This window comes from Palaemon carinicauda, chromosome 18 (genome assembly GCF_036898095.1).
Source record: "Palaemon carinicauda isolate YSFRI2023 chromosome 18, ASM3689809v2, whole genome shotgun sequence".
Classification (NCBI taxonomy): Eukaryota; Metazoa; Arthropoda; class Malacostraca; order Decapoda; family Palaemonidae; genus Palaemon; species Palaemon carinicauda.
The window spans coordinates 28,314,946-28,334,446 of NC_090742.1; the positions used below are offsets into that span (position 1 = coordinate 28,314,946).

Consider the following 19,501-nt stretch of genomic DNA (forward strand, 5'->3'; position numbering starts at 1 on the left):
TTGGAAGATTGAAAGACGTGCCCGTGTTTAGGGGTATGGCTAACGGTATGTCTGATCATTTTTTGGTGGAAGGAAAATTAGTTGTAGCAAAAGGTTTTGAGTGGGGAAATAGAGTAGGTGGACGTAAAAGGGAGCTAGTAAAGGTTGAAGAGCTAATAAAACCGGGGGTAAAAAGTATTTATCAAGAAAGGTTGAAAATGGCATATGATGCAGTGAAAGTAAGAGAAACTGGTAATTTAGAGGAGGAATGGAAGTTAGTAATTTTTTGGGATTGCAACTGATGTGTGTGGTAAGAAATTTGTTGGAGGCAGCATGAGGAAGGGCAGTGAATGGTAGAATGAAGGAGTGAAGGTAAAAGTGGAAGAGAAAAAGAGGGCTTTTGAAGAAAGGCTGCAGAGTAATAGTGTAGATAAGTATGAAAGATACAGAGTAAAATGTGGAAGTAAAGCTCAAGGTAAGTGAGGCAAAGAGGGCAGTTGACCAGAGATGGGGTCATGGATTGGGTCATTCAAATGAAGAGAATTAGAAGAAGTTTTGGAAAGAAGTGAAGAGAGTAAGGATGACTGGTTCAAGAATTGAAGAGACAGTGAAAGATGGAAATGGAAGGTTGTTAAAAGGAGAGGCGGCAAGGAAAAGGTGGGCGGAATATTTTAAAAGTTTACTGAATGTTGAGGATAATGAGGAGGCAGATATAATTGCTGTGGCAGGTGTTGAGGTGCCAGTGATGGGAGATGAGAATGAGAGAGAGATTACAAGAGAGGAAGTGAGGAGAGCACTAGATGAAACGAAAGTAGGAAAAGCATCGGGTATGGATGGTGGGAGAGCCAAGATGTTGAAGGAAGGGGGTTTGACTGTACTTGAATGGTTGGTGAGATTGTTTAATGTGTTTTGTGTTGTCAATGGTACCAGTAGATTGGGTTTGTGCGTGTATTGTACCACTATATAAGGGTAAGGAGATGTGCATGAGTATTGTAATTCAAGGGGTATTAGTTTGTTGAGTGTACATAGTTGGAAAAATGTATGGTAGAGTACTGATTAATAGGATTAAGGATAAAACAGAGAATGCAATCTTAGAAGTACAGGGTGGTTTTAGAAGAGGTAAGGGTTGTATGAATCAGATTTTTACAGTTAGGAAGATATGCGAGGAATATTTAGCAAAAGGTAAGGAGGTGTAACTTGCGTTTATGGATCTGGAGAAAGCCTATGATAGAGTTGATATGGAAGCAAAGTGGAATGTGATGAGGTTATATGGAGTTGGTGGAAGGTTGTTGCAAGCAGTGAAAAGTTTCTACAAAGGTAGTAAAGCATGTGTTAGGATAGGAAATGAAGTGAGCGATTGATTTCCGGCGAGAGTGGGGCTGAGACAGGGATGTGATGTCGCCGTGGTTGTTAAACTTGTATGTTGATGGAGTGGTGAGAGAGGTGAATGCTAGAGTGCTGGGATGAGGACTGAAACTGGTAGACGAGAATGACCATGAATGGGAGGTAAATCAGTTGTTGTTTGCGGATGATACTGTACTGGTTGCGGATGCAGAAGAGAAGCTTGGCCGATTAGTGACAATTTGGAAGGGTATGTGAAAGAAGGAAGTTGAGAGTTAATGTGGGCAAGAGTAAGGTTATGCGATGTACGAGAAAGGAAGGTGGTGTGAGGTTGAATGTCATGTTAAATGGAGAGTTACTTGAGGAGGTGGATCAGTTTAAGTACTTGGGGTCTGTTGTTGCAGCAAATGGCGGAGTGGAAGATGATGTACGTCAGAGAGTGAATGAAGGATGCAAAGTGTTGGGGGTAGTTAAGGGAGTAGTAAACAATAGAGGGTTGGGCATGAATGTAAAGAGAGTTCTGTATGAGAAGGTGATTGTACCAACTGTGATGTATGGATCGGAGTTGTGGGGAATGAAAGTAATGGAGAGACAGAAATTGAATGTTTGAGATGAAGTGTCTAAGGAGTATGGCTGGTGTATCTCGAGTAGACAGGGTTAGGAACGAAGTACTGTAGTGAGGGTGAGAACGGGTGTAAGAAATGAGGTAGCAGCTAGAGTGGATGGTAATGTGTTGAGGTGGTTTGGCCATGTTGAGAGAATGGAAAATGGCTCTGCTAAAGAAGGTGATGAATGCAAGAGTTGATGGTAGAAGTACAAGAGGAAGGCCAAGGTTTGGGTGGATGGATGAAGTGAAGGAAGCTCTGGGTGATAGGATGATAGATGTGAGAGAGGCAAGAGAGCGAGCTAGAAATAGGAATGAATGGCGAGCGATTGTGACGCAGTTCCGGTAGGCCCTGCTGCTTCCTCCGGTGCCTTGGTTGACCGCGGAGGTAGCAGCAGTAGGGGATTTAGCGTTATGAAGCTTCATCTGTGGTGGATAATGGGGGAGGGTGGGCTGTGGCACCCTAGCAATACCAGCCGAACTCGGTTGAGTCCCTTGTTCAGGCTGGGAGGAACGTAGAGAGGAGAGGTCCCCTTTTTTGTTTCATTTGTTTGATGTCGGCTAACCCCCAAAATTGGGGGAAATGCCTTGGTATATGTATGTATGTACAAGTTAATTACCTTTATAATAAACTGGCCCAGTAATTTAAATTTATAAGTCAGTGAGACACTTATATTTCTTCTTTTATGTAATTCCCTGAGTTAAAGTTCTATTTCACTTGCTTTAAAGAAGATTTCGGCTCATGTTACTGTGAAAATTAACTTGGACAATAAATCGTCTAATTCACCGCCTCTCGTCTTTTATTATTTTATTGCCACGCCATAGTGACGAGGAATAAAAATTTTATGTAAAACAGTATGCATTTTTCCTGTCTATACAAACAAGATTCATTTACCAAAGGTCCTGCCTCAACCGCCTGGAAGTTTTTAACCAGATAAGGGTTGTGAGGAAGCGCTTGACAAGCGGGACAAGTCATGTGCAGCAGTTGCCTGGCAATGCTACACAATGTAATCTACCAATTTCTTTTTGATTGTCTGGTCGTAGAAAACGAAACCAGAAGTAACTCCACATAAATGGACTCGGGTTTGTATGGCTAGGAAAAAAATTAAAATAAATTTTGTAGTTTTTCCTCCTCCTTTCACAGACCTTCAACTTCATTCTTCCAACCAAGTTCAACTTTTATACGACGATGTAGAACTTTTACCATCTGTATCAGAAGATGTATACACACATATATTGTATTTGTCTTTTCCTTATTACAAATATATTGTATTTGTCTTTTCCTTATTATTGTTACCACGTTACAATGTTTAAGCTCTTCCCTTTTGATAAGTGATGGTATATAAAGTGGCCCAAGAAAAAAATTTCACATCTAAGCCATATGATAATCTTTATTGTCTAACAAATATACAAATATTTATTGACTAAAATGTACAAAGTGCATCAATGTCTAAAAACCATGAAAGGCTTATGATTTTTTTCATTCAAAGTACCCTTAATATCATATACAAATATTCATTCAAAGTACCTTTAATATCATATACAAATATTCATTCAAAGTACCTTTAATATCATATACAAATATTCAAAAGTACCTATTATATCATATACAAATATTCATCCAAAGTACCTTCAATATCATATACTAATATTCAAAGTACCTTTAATATATCATATACAAATATTAAGCACTAGTAACTGATCAGTGATATCAGACCTCTAGAATATAAAGACTTTTTAAAGTCAGCCTTTCATAAAAACTTTTTTTATATTTGGAGTTTGATTTCATCAACTGTTTTCCTTCTAAAAAATTTTCAGCTGCTTTAACATTTCATTCCTTAGAAAGTGCTTTTCATCATCTCATTAAAATAAGGCAATTTTGAAAACCTTTGATTACATGAAAATTATTAGTTGGCAATAAATACAAATGGAAAAATCTAGCAAATAGAATATTCCTAAAGAAAACAGGAGATAGTAGTAGCATTATCCTTAAACTTCAAGTGATTGGGCACCCTCATAATGCATGAGATTATAAACTACAGAGCATGCGATTTATAAGCTATATAACTCAATACTAGGAACAAAATGAAAAAAACTACTTCAGCTACAAATCTGTAACTAAAACCATTTGATTTGTATCACAACCAATCTGTTTCTCTTCTGTTTTCAGGAATAACATCCCAATTTGGTGATTTTTCATTTTTGTTAAGCCAATGGAAATCATCAATCTTATCCCAAAGGTTAATGTCTAAGTCTAAACCACTAAATTTGTAGTGGGTTCCTAGCTCTGGATATTTTAGAGTGTACGGTGCAAAGCGAACAGAATGACAATTTTCTATGATTGCAGCACCCGTTACATGCAAGTAAAAATCTGTATCTTTAGAATTATGAATACGAACTTGTTGACATGCAATAACAAACTTGCAATTTACACAGTCCTTTATAAAGGCTGACCTAGAAGTTGGACCTACAATTACAATGCAATCATTGAGGGATGCAAACTGCAGTGTACTGGGATTTCCTAGAGCTACAACTTTACAGTGACTTAAATTCTGAAGGTTAAATTGTCTATTTTCGAGTTCAGAGGCTGATTTTGTTAGTGTTTCATCGTTTAAGTCTTTAAAACCATAAAACTGCCTTTCAATTATCTTTTCCAAAGATTTCAGTTTTGCTCCTCCTGAATCTGTTTTATCCAGTTTCAATTCTTTGCTTTTATCTTTTTTCTCTGTATTTTTCTTGCCAAACCCAAATCTCTTTTTAGGCTGCAGCTCTTGGATTCTTCTAAATATATCACTTTCCAGTTCATTGATATGCTCCTGAGCTTTCTTGATCTGAAAAGAAGCTAAAAACATTGATGATTCATTATGAAATTGTTGAATTTTCTGAAGATCTTTGACTAAGCTATCCAAGTGAGGTATCAACTGAGTTTTTTCAACATCTCCAGCCTGTTTGATTTTCATTTCCAAATCCTCTTTCATACCTTGGAATGTATCATAAAAATAATCAACATTTTCTGAGGCTGCTTCATTAAGAGTTTTCTCCGTGCGACGCTGCTCAGCTTTCTGAGCTATGGCATCAGTTCTTTGCTTCATACGTTCAAGAAGTTGATCAGGTGTATATTCCTTATTTGTTTCCATTATGATTTTGTTTGATCTATTGGTACTTTATAATATTTAATGCAATTCAAAGCTAGACAGATGCACACACTTATATAAGTATTAATACTATGCTAAGATTCCTGAGTCTTTGAAACTGCTACTTCTGGTTTTCCTGTGCTTGTGCTTATTTTTTCAGATTCTCTCAATTTTTTTGCTGCAGTTTGAGGATCGTCACCTTGAGATACGTTTTTCAATATATGCATAAAGGCAGCATTTCGTTTCTTGGCCTCGCTGTGGAAATCAACTTCATGTCTTTCAGGTAACTCCTGCAAAAAAGGAGAATTAAATAACCAAAGCATTCTTGTCATTACAATATATACTGTAATTAACACAAGTATTTTTATAATTTGCATTTTTTCAAACTATATAAAATAAGTCCTTTACTAGGAATATGACTTAAATGAAGCTAAACGTCCAAAAAATTTAACTAGTTATAACTAATGGCTAATATCAGCAAGACTAGCACTTTTGACCATTGGTCCTGGGACTTGAAGAGTGGTTGAGGACACGAGTGTGTTTATTTTTCTGTCTAGTTAGAAAAAAAATCTACTTTCAGAATTTGGGACTTATTTCTATTGAATACAAACCATCATTCTTTAATAGTAGACTCCTCCCTGGCTGGCTCAACTTACCTCAGAATTGTCAGACCACTTGGTCCTTCACAGGAGCTAGGTGATGACTCCTGCCAAGCAAATACTCTGTGCATACTTAGGGATGCCACAGGCATTAGGTTAGGCCTGTATGAAGACTAGATGGTACTTTACTTTGCCACAGAACTTATATCCTCATGGGGAACATTGTCCAAATGTATTTGTGGCTATTGTAAAAAATGGGTTTTTCTAACCCTCCACTCCCTTCTTAAATAGACCCTGCTGTAAACCAAGTTGTTCGAATATGAAGCGCACCTGCATTTGACGTCCGGTCCAGTTCATTACTGCCACAACTGCTGCATCCCAAGAGATGAGAAGAAAAAGTAAAAGGCCAGTCATTCTACCTTTAATCCTAGGCTTTTGTCAAAATTAATCATTTTGATGAGATACATTTTATGGTTAGTTCTGTGGTGGCTGCTCAATAATTCCTGTAAGATCTTGTGGGTATACTCCTTTTACAGGCAGTTGGAGGGGAAAGGATGTCTGGCATTATCAGGCTCCTGGCTTAATAACCAAACCACTGACAAGTTCTTCCCAAGTGTCAATATCAATAAATAACGTAAGCACTTGCCAGAGTTGGACCTCCAACCTACTTGCTGATTTCAGATAGTTTTGTGAGATCATAAGCTGAGCCTAAAATGTTAGTGTTCTTGGATATATTTCTTTTTTTATTGTGGCCATGGTTAGAAAAATGCTAGCTGGGTCTTAAAGCGCAGAGTGCAGCCCTCACAGGACAGAGAAGCCAGTCATTCTAATTATCACTAAATGCTTCCTAAGAAGCAATGGTGAAAAATTGAAATAGCAGAAAAGCTTTGGTTTGGATCTTGGCCACAAACTCAAGAAAAAACTAGAATAGGCACTCAGGAGAGAGCATAAATTTGCCTATATCATGTTATATATCATAACATCGGCAATTGTATTATACACATTTTGGGACTAGTTTTATGCAAATCAGATTAAAATTGGCCACAATATGGCAAATAGAAGTTTTTACTTTTTCGTGACCTTGTCCTTGATTTTTGGCCCAATCACTTCCAAAAACTAATCAAAGTGTCCTTGTACCATGGCAAATCAAACCACAAAATTTCATAAGATTCGGTCAAGTATTTTTTAAGTTATGAGTGTCACAAATACACAAACAGACATACAAAATACAATTGCCTATCAAAACCTAACTGTTTTGAAACTAAGTTGGCTTAGGTAAAAACTATGGAGACCTACTTCCATTCTTTGGAATGACTAGTTAGTTACAAGATGCCAAAAGGTCTCCTACTCACTTTGCTGAAATTAGGCTAAGCCGAAAGACAGACTGGCGATAAGATTTTTGTCAAATGCTTAACCAATAAGGTCATATGGGGGAGGCATAAGACTTAAGAACACAAGTCACATGAGGAGCAGAGGTTTATGTACCTCAGTCTGAATACTGCTTAGGGTGAAGAGAGTGACAAGGAGGGCTGCGATATGCACTAGAGCTGCTCACCAAAAGAAATACGTTCTATACACAGGTACTTGTAAACTTATGACAGCGTTTGGTTCTGACCAACAGGTTGTAACCAGATCTGGTTGTAATTGGCCTATGTTAAATTACCATAAGTATGTTATGTGGTACCATGATATCATAATCCTCTTATAGTCGTCAAGTTTTATAAAATAAAAAGGGTTAATTAAATATGTCACAAAATAAATTTAAACAGTACTCGGCATAAATCCATTATAGTTTTGATTCACCTACGCTACTGATGGAGAATGTGATTCAATCAATCAATCAACCTCTCTCTCTCTCGTGTGAGGGGGGGAGATTCGAAAGACTCGCCTACCTAGGAATGGATATCATACGGTCTTATGGAAGGTATTCCCGTCTTAAGACAAACTGCCTTGCCTAAAGACATACATAGCTCTCCCATCCTGCAGAGGTCTTATCTGTCAGCCCATCAGTGGCAGAGACTTCTGGGCCACTTGGCTTCGCTAAAGCATCTAGTGCCAAGAGGCTATCATCCCCTTCAATCACTACAGTGGAAGTTGAAAGGGCAATGGTCTCAACATCTCTACAATCCCCTCTCACTAGTGTCAATAGAGAGGTAGAGGCCAGAAGAGATCTAGAATGGTGGCTGGACGATTCAAACAGGTTAAAAAAGGGTTCCGCTTCTTGTCAGTGCGTTTCTATTCCTCACAGATACGTCCAGGGAAGGTTGGGGAGCACATGATATCGGGTCGGTGGTCCGATCAAGATCACCGAAACCACACAATATCCTAGAGCTGAAGACAGTATTCCTAGCTCCTATACACTTTTGCCCTCCTCTGTCCGGTCACTTGGTGGTGTTGATGAGTGACAACACCACCATGGTGGCCTATATCAACAAGTGAGAAAGTACCGGGTCATTGCACCTCTGCTATTTGGCATTTCGAGTGGGCGGATTTCAACTAGATTTTCTTGACTCTAGGCAAGAGAAATGTAGTGGCGGGTAAGCTGAGCAGAAAGACCCAAATAGTTAGCTCAGAAGGGTCTTTTGAGTTCACAGATACTAACAGAAATCCTGACTAGGTGACAGGGTTCGCCCACAACAGACCTGTTTGCGATCTCTAAACCACAAACTACCAATCTACTGCTCTCTCCAAATCCAAAGGCGGCATTCAGGGACGCATTTCAACACCAGTGGACGGCCTAGGCGCCTATGATTTTTTGCCCTACTGCCTGATCAGAAGCGTCCTGAGTTGGGTTCGAGTGACGCCCAGCCTCAACCTGAATTGTCGACTTATTACCTATCCAATTTAGGACTGATCGACTTTACGACCACTTTTTTCAGCAACTGTGATGACTTCTCAAGTCTGTCAAAAGTAGTACACTAATAGGAGAAATGGAGTTTTTATGATAAAACAAAGTTTTATGAATACTTACTTGGCAGTTATATATATATATATAGCTGAGTCTCCGAATGCGGCAGAATTTAATCGAAAATCGCGGCAACCGCCTTGTGGTAGTTGTGTGGTTAGATGGTTAACAACCCTTACAGGGTGGTACTTGGAATCATTCCCGTTTTCTGTTCCTCAGATTATCTTTGCCCGACCTGTCTCCTGAGGGGAGGTGGGCGGGCTTTAAAATATATATATAACTGCCAGGTAAGTATTCATAAAACTTTGTTTTATCATAAAAACTCCATTTTTATGAATAGAACTTACCTGGCAGTTATATATATATATAGCTGATTCACACATTTGGAGGAGGGAAACAGACAGAAAAACATAGTTGGGGAAACAACAAAAAAGTTGTAGGAGAACAAACACCTTGATTCCTTACCTGCTAAGGTAGCTGACTTCAAAGGTAACTGCCTCTAGAGTCACTTTCCCTTAGGAGTGTTCAGCCAGGAGTAGACCTGCTACGCTGCAAACAACTCAATCGAGTCTGTCAAAGGGGTAGGACCAACAACTTGACTAGACTTCAGAAACTACCTTCCCATATAATAAAAACCTGCAACCTTACTAAAGCCAACCACCTAACCTTGCAGAAATAGATATAAACTATCTATCTGGACTGAGGGAACCGTACCACAAGACGAGGACCTCAGACAACCATAAAAAACACAAACCCATATACAAGTACATAAACTAAGGATGAGTGGGGGTAGTAACTCCTTTGCCTAATACATAAGCCGCAGCTACGTATGGGCCCAAGGTATAACACTTGTCATAGTCCACTCTTACCTCTCTGAGGTAATGAGAAGCGAAGACAGAGTTGCTCCTCCAGAACGTTGCGTCCATGATCTGCCTAACTGACATATTTTTACAGTATGCCAGCGAAGCAGCAATGGCCCTTACTTCGTGAGCCCGTACTTTTAACAGGGCGAAGTTTTCTTCCTCACAAAAGAGGTGGGCTTCCCTAATAGTTTCCCTCAGGAAAAAGGACAAAGCATTCTTTGACAGGGGTTTTTGAGGATCCTTCACTGAACACCATAAGGAGTTGGAAGCACCCCTCACACTCTTAGTGTGGGCCAAATAAGCCTTGAGAGCCCTAACCAGGCAGAGGAGGCTTTCCTGTTCCTGACCCACTAGATTCGTGAGGTTAGGGACTTCAAAAGTCCTGGGCCAGGGTTTTGAAGGGTTCTCATTCTTGGCGAGAAAGTCGAACCTCAAGGCACAAAGCGCTCCATTTAGGGTGAAGCCTACACGCTTCTCGATTGCCTGGACCTCGCTGATCCTCCTGGCAGTCGCTAGAGACAAAAGGAAGAGGGTTTTCTTAGTCACATCTCGCAGAGAAGCTTGCGAGATAGGCTCAAACTTCCTGGAGCACAAAAACTTAAGCACCACATCCAGGTTCCAAGAAGGGGGTCTTAAGTGCACCTGCTTCGTTGTCTCAAAAGACCTAATGAGGTCCTGCAAGTCCTTATTCTGAATTAACTCTAAGCCTCTATGCCTAAAGACAGTTGAGAGCATGCTCCTGTATCCTTTAATGGTAGATACAGCCAGCTTAGCATCCTGCCTGAGGTACAAAAGAAAGTCTGGAATCTGGCTTAGAGAGGTAGAGGACGAGGAAACCTTGCGCCTCCTGCACCAAGCTCTAAAGGTCTCCCACTTTGACTGGTAGACTCTTTGTGAAGAGATCCTCCTTGCCCTGGCAATAGCTTTCGCCGCTTGTGCCGAAAAGCCTCGAGATCTAACGAGCTTCTCGACAGTCTGAAGGCAGTCAGATTGAGAGCGAGGGGGTTTTGGTGAAATCTCTCGAAGTGGGGTTGTCTGAGAAGATCTGGACTTGCCGGGAGTCTAATTGGAAAGTCCATCAGCAACCCTACCACTTCGGTGAACCATTCCCTCGCAGGCCAGAATGGAGCCACTAGGATCATTCGTCCCGAATCGAGGAGAGCGAATTTCCTGACAACCAGATTGATCTTGAACAGGGGAAAGGCATACATGTCCAGCCCCGTCCAATCCATCAAGAAGACGTCCACTGCAACAGCTTCCTCGTCCGGGACTAGGGAGCAGTAGTTGGGGATCCTTTTGTTTAGACCGGAGGCGAAAAGGTCTATTACAGGTCTGCCCCACAACTTCCAGAGGCTCCGACAGACATGCGGGTTGAGAGTCCACTCTGTGGGAAGGACTTGTCCCCTCCTGCTGAGCATGTCTGCCCTGATGTTTCTCTGCCCTTGAACAAACCTTGTCAACAGCTGAGTCTCGTTCGCCCAAAGGAGAAGCTCTCTCGCAGTTGAGAACAGAGAGAGGAAGTGAGTTCCCCCTTGCTTCCTTATGTGCGCGAGAGCTGTGGTGTTGTCGGAATTGATCTCCGCAGTCTTTCCTGACACCGAGGTTTTAAAGGCCTTGAGCCCTAACAAAATGGCCATCAATTCCTTCCTGTTGATATGCCAACTGATCTGACTTCCTTCCCAAATACCTGAGACCTCTTTGTTCCCTAGTGTTGCTCCCTAGCCTGACTTGGACGCGTCTGAGAATAACACTAGGTCGGGGTTCTTCTTGAACAAGGAGATCCCTTTTCCCAACAGAGCTGGGTCCAGCCACCACATTAAAAGATCCTTGATCTCTGTCGGAATGGGAAAAGAAAGTGTCCTCCTGGATCTTTCTGTTCCAAACCTTTGCGAGGAAGTGTTGCAGAGGCCTTAGGTGCAGTCTCCCCAAAGGGACAAACTGCTCCAGGGAGGATAGAGTTCCCAGCAGACTCATCCACTCCTTCACTGAGCATTCTTGCTTCCTCAAAAAGTCTTTGACTTTTTCCAGGCACCTGGTCTGCCTCTCCTGGGAGGGAGAAGCCTGAAAAAGAACTGAATTCCGAACTATCCCCAAATAGAGAATAGTCTGATTCGGCTCGGTCTGAGACTTCCCCCAGTTGACGATGAGTCCCAGGTCCTGAGTCATCGTATAAGTCTTCATTAGGTCCTCCAGACATTTCTCTTTCGACTGTGACCGGATCAGCCAGTCGTCTAGATAGGAGACCCTTATCCCCTCCTGGTGTAACCAGCCTGCCACATTCGCCATTAGTCTGGTGAAAACTTAGGGAGCTGTGCTGAGACCGAAGCAAAGTGCCCTGAACTGGAAGCACTTGCCCTGGAACACAAACCTCAGATATCTCCTCGAAGACGGATGAATGGGGACGTGAAAATAAGCGTCCTGCAGGTCGAGAGAAACCATCCAGTCTCCTGGACAAACTGCAGCCAGCACTGACTGAGTCGTCTCCATGGAGAACTTTGTTTTCTCCACGAAGGCGTTCAGAGAGCTGACATCTAGGACTGGTCTCCATCCACCCGAGTTCTTGGGAACCAGAAACAGGCGATTGTAAAAGCCTGGGGAGGCGAGGTCTTGAACCGGCTCTATTGCTCCCTTGACCAACATCTGGTCGACTAGCTCCAGAAGAGCCTCTCGTTTCCCCGCGTTGGTGTACTGAGCCACTAAGGCTAGGGGAGAGTCTAAGAGAGGTGGTTTCTTTAAAAAGGGGATCTTGTAACCTTCCTTGACGACTGAGAGGGACCAGGTGTCCGCCCCTCTCCTTTTCCAAGACTGCCAAAAACGAGACAGTCTTGCCCCTACTGGTGTCTGGAGGACTTCCATCTCATTTTTTGGACCGGGGCCTAAACGCACCCCTGCTGGTCCTTGGCCCTGACTCTTGTCTTCTCCCCCTAAAATCCCCTAAAATCCGCTCTCGAGGAGATCCTGCCCCGAAAGGGCTGCTGAAACTACTTCTCCTCCTTCTTCAGAGGAGCAGGAGCAACAGGTAAGGTCTTTCTAGCCGACCGAGACAAAAGGTCCTGAGTAGCCTTCTGAGCCAGAGAAAGGGAGATATCTCTGACCAGAGCTTCAGGAAAAAGATGACGTGAAAAAGGGGCGTAAAGTAGCTCCGACTTCTGGGCAACAGTCACAGATCTAGAGGTGAAGGAGCACAAAAGGGCCCTCTTCTTTAAGACCCCTGCTGAGAAAAGGGAAGCCAATTCATTAGCTCCATCCCTTAGAGCTTTGTCCATGCAGGATGCAGGACATGATACTCGTCAGGTCCTTCGTGTCCTCCAGGAGTTCAGACTTCCTGGCCAGAGTCCCGAGAGACCAGTCCAGGAAGGTGAAAACCTCGAAAACCCTGAAAATTCCCTTGACGAGGTGATCAAGCTCCAACATGGACCACATCACCTTGGCAGAGTTTAAAGCATGCCTTCTTGCCGAGTCCACAAGAGCCGAGAAGTCACCTTGGGAGGAGGCAGGCACTCCTAACCCCAAAGGTTCCCCTGTCTCATACCACATACCGGCCTTGGAAGCGAGCCGAGACGGTGGAAAAGAAAAGGTGGTCTTGACAGCTTGTCTCCGTTCCTTCATCCAATCATCCACTTTAGCGAGAGCTTTCCTGGCCGAAATTGAAAGTTTCATTTTGATGAAGGCCGAAGACTTAGTAGCTTTCTTCCTGGTAAATTGAGACTGAGGAGAACGAGGGGCCGAAGGTTGAAATTCCTCCCCATAAAGTTCCAAAAGAGAGCGAGAAAGAACCTTGTAATCACTAGGAGAGTCGGCAGGTTTTTCTTCGTCTTCCGAAATATCTTCGAGGTCCTGCTCAAGGATAACATCCCAAAGATTTGGGCTGCCAGCGGTCTGGCAGCGAGAGCTGTTTGAATCCTGGCGCCGAGCGCCGCTAACATCCAGTCGGCGAGAAGCGGTATCGTCACGATGACGAGAAGCGGTATCGTCACGATGACGAGAAGCGGTATCGTCACGATGACGAGAAGCGGTATCGTCACGATGACGAGAAGCGGTATCGTCACAATGACGAGAAGCGGTATCGTCACGATGACGAGAAGCGGTATCGTCACGATGACGAGAAGCGGTATCGTCACGATGACGAGAAGCGGTATCGTCACGATGACGAGAAGCGGTATCGTCACGATGACAAGAAACGGAAGCGTCCTGAAGATGCAGGCTGCCTTCGCCTTGAAAATGCAGACTGCATTCATCCTGTTTCCTAAGAAACGAGGCAGTAACGTCCTGGCGTTTCGAAGAGAAACGGAATCGTCACGGCGCCGAGAACGAGAGGCAGTATTGTCCTGGCGCCGGGAGAGGGGGGAAGGAAATTCCTGGCAGCGTGCCGATGAAGAGGGTGTGCATTGTTGTACGGCCGACGAAGTGCGCAGAGGTTTCTTGGGAGAGATACTAAAATCTCTCTTAGAAGAAGATCTCTTAACAGGCAAAGAGACGTCCTTACGTCTGACGGACTGAGAAGGGTGGCTGAAAGCTTCAACTAACGATGAAAATTGTTCCTGCATAACAACCATGAAAGCTTTAACAACCTCCGCTGGCTCTCGCGGTGCCGAAGACGGCAGTTGTCGTACGGCTTGACTGGGAGCGCTGGCAGAAGAAGTAGGGAGTCTAGCAGGATTAACTGGGCTAAGGACTCTCTGTTTCGCCCTTTTAATAGGAACAACATCGAAATCGTCTTCCGAAGGATCAGGGTCTCGGCTACTCGAACCGGGAGAGGGAGAGCGAGACTGCACGTCCCGGTTCCACCCTCTCTTCATTGGTCTTGATTCGTAACGCCAATTACGTCTGGGAGAACGATCAGGCGAAGACACAAACGTATCCGACACGCCTTTCCTACGGCGGTCAAGAGCAGCCTGGGAGATCGCAACAGGACTGTCTGAGGCGACGACTGACCGAGGATAAGCACCTCTCGCCCCCTTTCGGCTTTCGACGTACCTTCTCCCTTGGTCCTGGGAGCTTGGTAGAGTTCTAGACCTAGGGGTATGACAGATTCAATCAGTCGCCACCTCCACTGCACTTTCACAAGCACTAATTTCACCTACACCCTTACCTTTAAAGGCCTCCAACTGTGCTTTAATGGCCTCCAATTCAGCAGCTAATTTAGCATACCCAGGGTCATCCGTAGGCACAGATCCTGTAGAAGGGGCAGGAGTCACTACATTTGGGGAAGGAATAACTTCCAAAGGGGTTACAAGCAAAGGGTCAATAGATAAATCTAAGCTAGGCTCACTAGCAGACTTTGACTTTGATTTAGCTCTTCTAACTCTATCTATCTCAAGTTTGCGCACATAGCGCTTCATAGCTAACCAATTATCATCACTTAAAACCTCGCATTCCTTGCACTTATTATCTAAAGCACATTCAAACCCCCTGCAACCCATACAGATAGTGTGAGGGTCAACCGAAACTTTCGGCAACCTCACCTTGCAAATATCATTCGCACAAATACGATAATGAATTTTCTCACTCATGATAATACAGTAAAGGAAAAAAGACAAAAAAGCAAAAAACAACACAATTGCCAAATCCCAACACAGTGTACTTCACCAAAAACGAAGTCCAAAAAGGCGATGAAGGGAAACGATCCAAAAAAACTGAAAGGCGGACCAACGATGTTGTCGATCCGGCCGGCAGAGATAATCTTGCCGCGATTTTCGATTAAATTCTGCCGCAGTCGGAGACTCAGCTATATATATATATATAACTGCCAGGTAAGTTCTAATCATAAAACTATATTTTTTGAAACACAGATACTCATTTAACAATGGGATCTGTTCCCATACTAACAAACCTTTCATTATTTATGAGGATAACTCACTCTTAGGAGGGTGAAAAACCTAATTCTGGCAGACATATTAATCCGGGTTTACCTAGTACAGTACAGTATATGACTGTGGTCTAGGGAAAACCTTGACACCTCGCTAACAATACAAAGTGAGTAAGATAGCATCCTGAGCAATCCAGTTGCCATGAGAGATATATGAACGTCTTACAGAAGTACATTCTGAGTTTATAAGTATAAAATAAACAAAGACGTTTCCCATTGCCTACCTCACAGGAACCAATGGGGTTGTGGACAGTATATAAATTTATGACTATACTAGGCTATACAAGGGAAGTGATTCGGCTACACAAGGGAAGTGATTCTTACCTGCAGAGGTTGAAGCCAGCTTGCAGAGGTTGAAGCCAGCTTGCAGAGGGACCCATGGCACCGTATCCCAAGGGAGGGGAAGATGAGAAAAAGAAAATGCCAGACATACTCTCGTTCATCCCAGTCTTAACCCAGGCAACCAATGCCCTCAAGCATCTGCTACTTGTCCAACAAGGAGCCCGAGGTATTCTTAAACCACTTATTGAGCAGCCATTACACGACCGATAGTGAACATATCGAGACTCCTATGGGTCACGTCTTTTGGATAGTTGACTGTGAATGTAGTCATGTAGTACGACATTTCCTCACAACCGCTTGTAATACCAGCAAGACGGAAAAGTTGCATTTGAATGTCAAGGATGTACTGATGCCCTTGAGATCATGGGCTCTAGGTCTTTGAGCAGGAGGAGGATCGGGATTTAGAGCTCTTTCAATAACTTAGCGTATCCAAGAGGAAATGGTATTTTTTGGATCCTCCTCTTTTTGTGATCCTCCTCTTAACCCTTCCAGAACTAACAAGAAGCGATGCTAGTCGGGCCGTGTTGCTGCAGTGCGTTTAAGATATCTCCAACTCCTCACTGGGTATAGTAACAATTGATTTGGGTAATTGGTTATAGAACATAGACAATCTGAAAAGGGCCCAAATCTAGGGTCACGTATCCCCGGATTTTGAGTCTTTGCAATAAACTCGGACGAAGCTGAGGGTCACTTCCCACCATCCCCTTGAATGAGCGATGTCATATGAGAGGCCATGTAGTTCACCGACTCTCTTTGCTGAGGCTAAAGTGAGCAGGAACGCTGATTTCAGTCAGTTGCATGGCATAGGGGATCTTAAAACGCGAACCCCGTTCCAAGGACGAGGCCTGATCTCTGACTGAGGGCATGTGATCTCATAACTCTCTATGAGTAAAGAAAGCTCTAACGAAGAAGAAATATCCACTCTTTTCCACTTAAAGGCGAAGCTCAAGGCTGAGCGATAGCCTTTCACCGCTGAGACTAAAAAGATCTTTTCCTCCCGAAGGTATACAAGGAACTCCGCTATTACAGGGATATTGGCATCGAGAGGAGAGATATTCTTGCCTCTCGCGCATCTATCCTCCTATCACCCAGAGCTTCCTTCACTCCATCCATCCACCCAAACCTTGGCCTTCCTCTTGTACTTCTGCCATCAACTCTTGCATTCATCACCTTCTTTAGCAGACGACCATTTTCCATTCTCTCAATATGGCCAAACCAACTCGACACATTCATATCCACTCTAACTGCTAAATCATTTCTTACAATCGTTCTCACCCTCACTACTTCGTTCCTAACCCTATCTACTCGAGATACACCAGCCATACTCCTCAGACACTTCATCTCAAACACATTCAATTTCTGTGTCTCAGTCACTTTCAATCCTCACAACTGCGATCCATACATCACAGTTGGTACAGTCACTTTCTCATACAGAACTCTCTTTACATTCATGCCTAACCCTCTATTCTTTACCACTCCCTTCACTGCCAACAACACTTTGCATCCTTCATTTACTCTCTGACGTACATCTGTTTTCCACCATTTGCTGCAACAACATACCCCAAGTACTTAAACTGATCTACTTCCTCAAGTAACTCTCCATTCACCATGACATTCAATCTCACACCACCTTCCCTTCTCATACATCTCATAACCTTACTCTTACCCACATTAACTCTCAACTTCCTTCTCTCACATACCCTCCCAAATTCTGTCACTAATATTGTACTATAACCTTACTGTGTCAAGTACGTAGTGTACTTGTGTGCAAATGTACTGTACATATGATTATAAACTGTTGTAGAAACCACATAAAACAATATTAGGCAGTATTTACTGTGTTAATTATCAGCTCGGGCACTCAGGCAGTGACTTTTTAGGTTAGGAGTTAGGCCACTCTGTAGTATTTATTCATGAAAATTCACTTATCACGGCTGTGTTTGTAACCTAACTATCACGAAAAACGAGGCTTGACTGTATACTAGTCTCTGAGAAGGAAGCAGTGATGACTTTGAGATTTATGCAGACTCCCAGATCCTGACAAAACTCGAGAGGCATGTCTCGGTGACGAAGAAGGGTTGCCTCAGAGTCTGCCAGAACCAGCCAGTCGTCAAGATATCTGAGGAGACAAATGCCGTTCTTGTGCGCCCGACCTGAGGTGCTGTCAAGAGACCGAAGCAGAGAACCTTGAACTGGTATATCCTGTCCTAGTGTATGAATCTGAGATACTTCTTGGAAGACGGATGGACTGGGATCTGGAAGCATGCGTCCTTGAGATTGTGTGCACATGAAGTCCCTTGGTCAAACTGCCTTGATGACCGTGTCTGCCGTTTCCACCCGGAACAGAGTCTGTTGAACAAACTTGTTCAGGGGAGAGACATTGATGACTGGTCTCCAACCTCCAGTTGCCTTTTCACAATAAAAATTAGGCTGTAAAAGCCTGGAGATTCGTACACGACCGCTTATAGAGCGCCCTTCTGCAACATGGTCTGGACTTCACCACGGAGGGCCAGCTCCTTTGTGGATCTCTTCGCAAAGAAGCTTAACAGGACTGGATCCTGAGTCAGAGGAGGGAGAGACTGAGTGAACAGGATGCGATACCCTATGGTGATCACCTCGATTGTCCAGGAATCTACCCCTTGATGCCACCACTTATACCAGAGGTACTGCAGGCATCCTCCCACAGGTGATTGGAGATGAGAATTGCTATTCATAGCGGGAGTGACCACCTCGGCCGCTCCCTTTAGCTCCCTTCTTTGCCCTGAAGGATTTGCTCCCTTTCTTGTCTTTGGACTGAAAGGGATGCTTCAAAACCTTAGAAGGTCCAGAGGACCTGGAAGTAGAGGGGTTGGATGTAACCTGCTGACCAAGCGAAGACTGGGAAGGTCTTCCATAGGGCCTGGATGTCATGGCCCAATGGAGGAGAGAATCGCTCGACGATTTCCTCCATCTCTCGGCAACCATCTCAATTTCCTCGGGAACAAAGAGAGATGAACCTTCAAGGGTGGAATTCCTCAGGCATGAGACCTCCACCTTCAGCACCTGCTTGTAGAATTTCCCTATGATGGTATCCCTCCTCTTGAGTATTGCATTTGCCCACAAGTTGACAACGGGTACGGCGTGCGGTGGAGTTACGACTCTCATCCTCCTTTTCTGTCACTTCGTCAAGATATTCGCCTTCATTGGCATAAAGGGAAGGTTCTCAGGAGAAGGATTAGTGGCTGCAGGCATCTCGGCACTAGATCAAGATGGGGAGGATCCTCGTGCCTTGTCTAACAAAGTTCTCCTTCTAGGGTCAGAACTCCTATGTGATGAACTCAAATTGGACTCTAGGGGAATCCAAGGAGTAGCCCTGACTGGAGCAGTCGGGGATTGTCACCCAAGGACTTCTGCAGGGTAGTTAGAAAAGCACAAATCCATGAAGGGAGCTCAGCACCCTTAAAGAAGTCTTTGGTTTCCCAAGAAAATCCAGGGGAAGGAGAACGTTGTCTAAGAGGAACCCTAGAAGGGGCCCGAGTCAACATAGGAGAGAGCCTTTGTGGCAACAGGAGATGCTCCTACGTCAAGCAAACAAGACGGTCTGGACTAATAGTTACATTGGCATACCTATTAGGAGGCTCCTTAAACCAATCTGGGAAGGGTATTGGCCTACTGCTAGAGGTGGTAGAAGCCGGAGGTGCTGGGACCATACTTGCTCGTGAATATACCTCCACTCCACTCGTGGAAATCCCTGATTTGCGCATGAAATCGCAAGTTTCGCGCACCAATAGGCACGATTCACAAGTAGAAATGCTCTTCACACAAGCACTAGGAGCCATACTGGAAGATGGAATTCTTAAGGATTCTGTTGCTTCAGAGGGCCACC

General features: G+C 43.7%; 1 protein-coding gene across 9 annotated transcripts in view; it reads right to left on the reverse strand.

Moving 5' to 3' along the window:
• Positions 1–3,297: 3,297 nt before the first annotated feature.
• Positions 3,298–19,501, reverse strand: part of LOC137657737 (tubulin-specific chaperone C-like) — a 129,296-nt gene continuing 113,092 nt past the window's right edge. For 5 of the 9 annotated variants that reach the window (XM_068392199.1, XM_068392198.1, XM_068392197.1 and 2 more), the window contains one exon: positions 3,298–5,348. In XM_068392199.1, coding sequence (XP_068248300.1) covers positions 4,063–5,061 — 999 coding nt within the window. In that variant the 5' untranslated portion in view covers positions 5,062–5,348 and the 3' untranslated portion in view covers positions 3,298–4,062. The remainder of the gene's footprint in view (positions 5,349–19,501) is intronic. The other 4 variants (XR_011047196.1, XR_011047194.1, XR_011047195.1 and 1 more) reach the window with 4 other exon arrangements.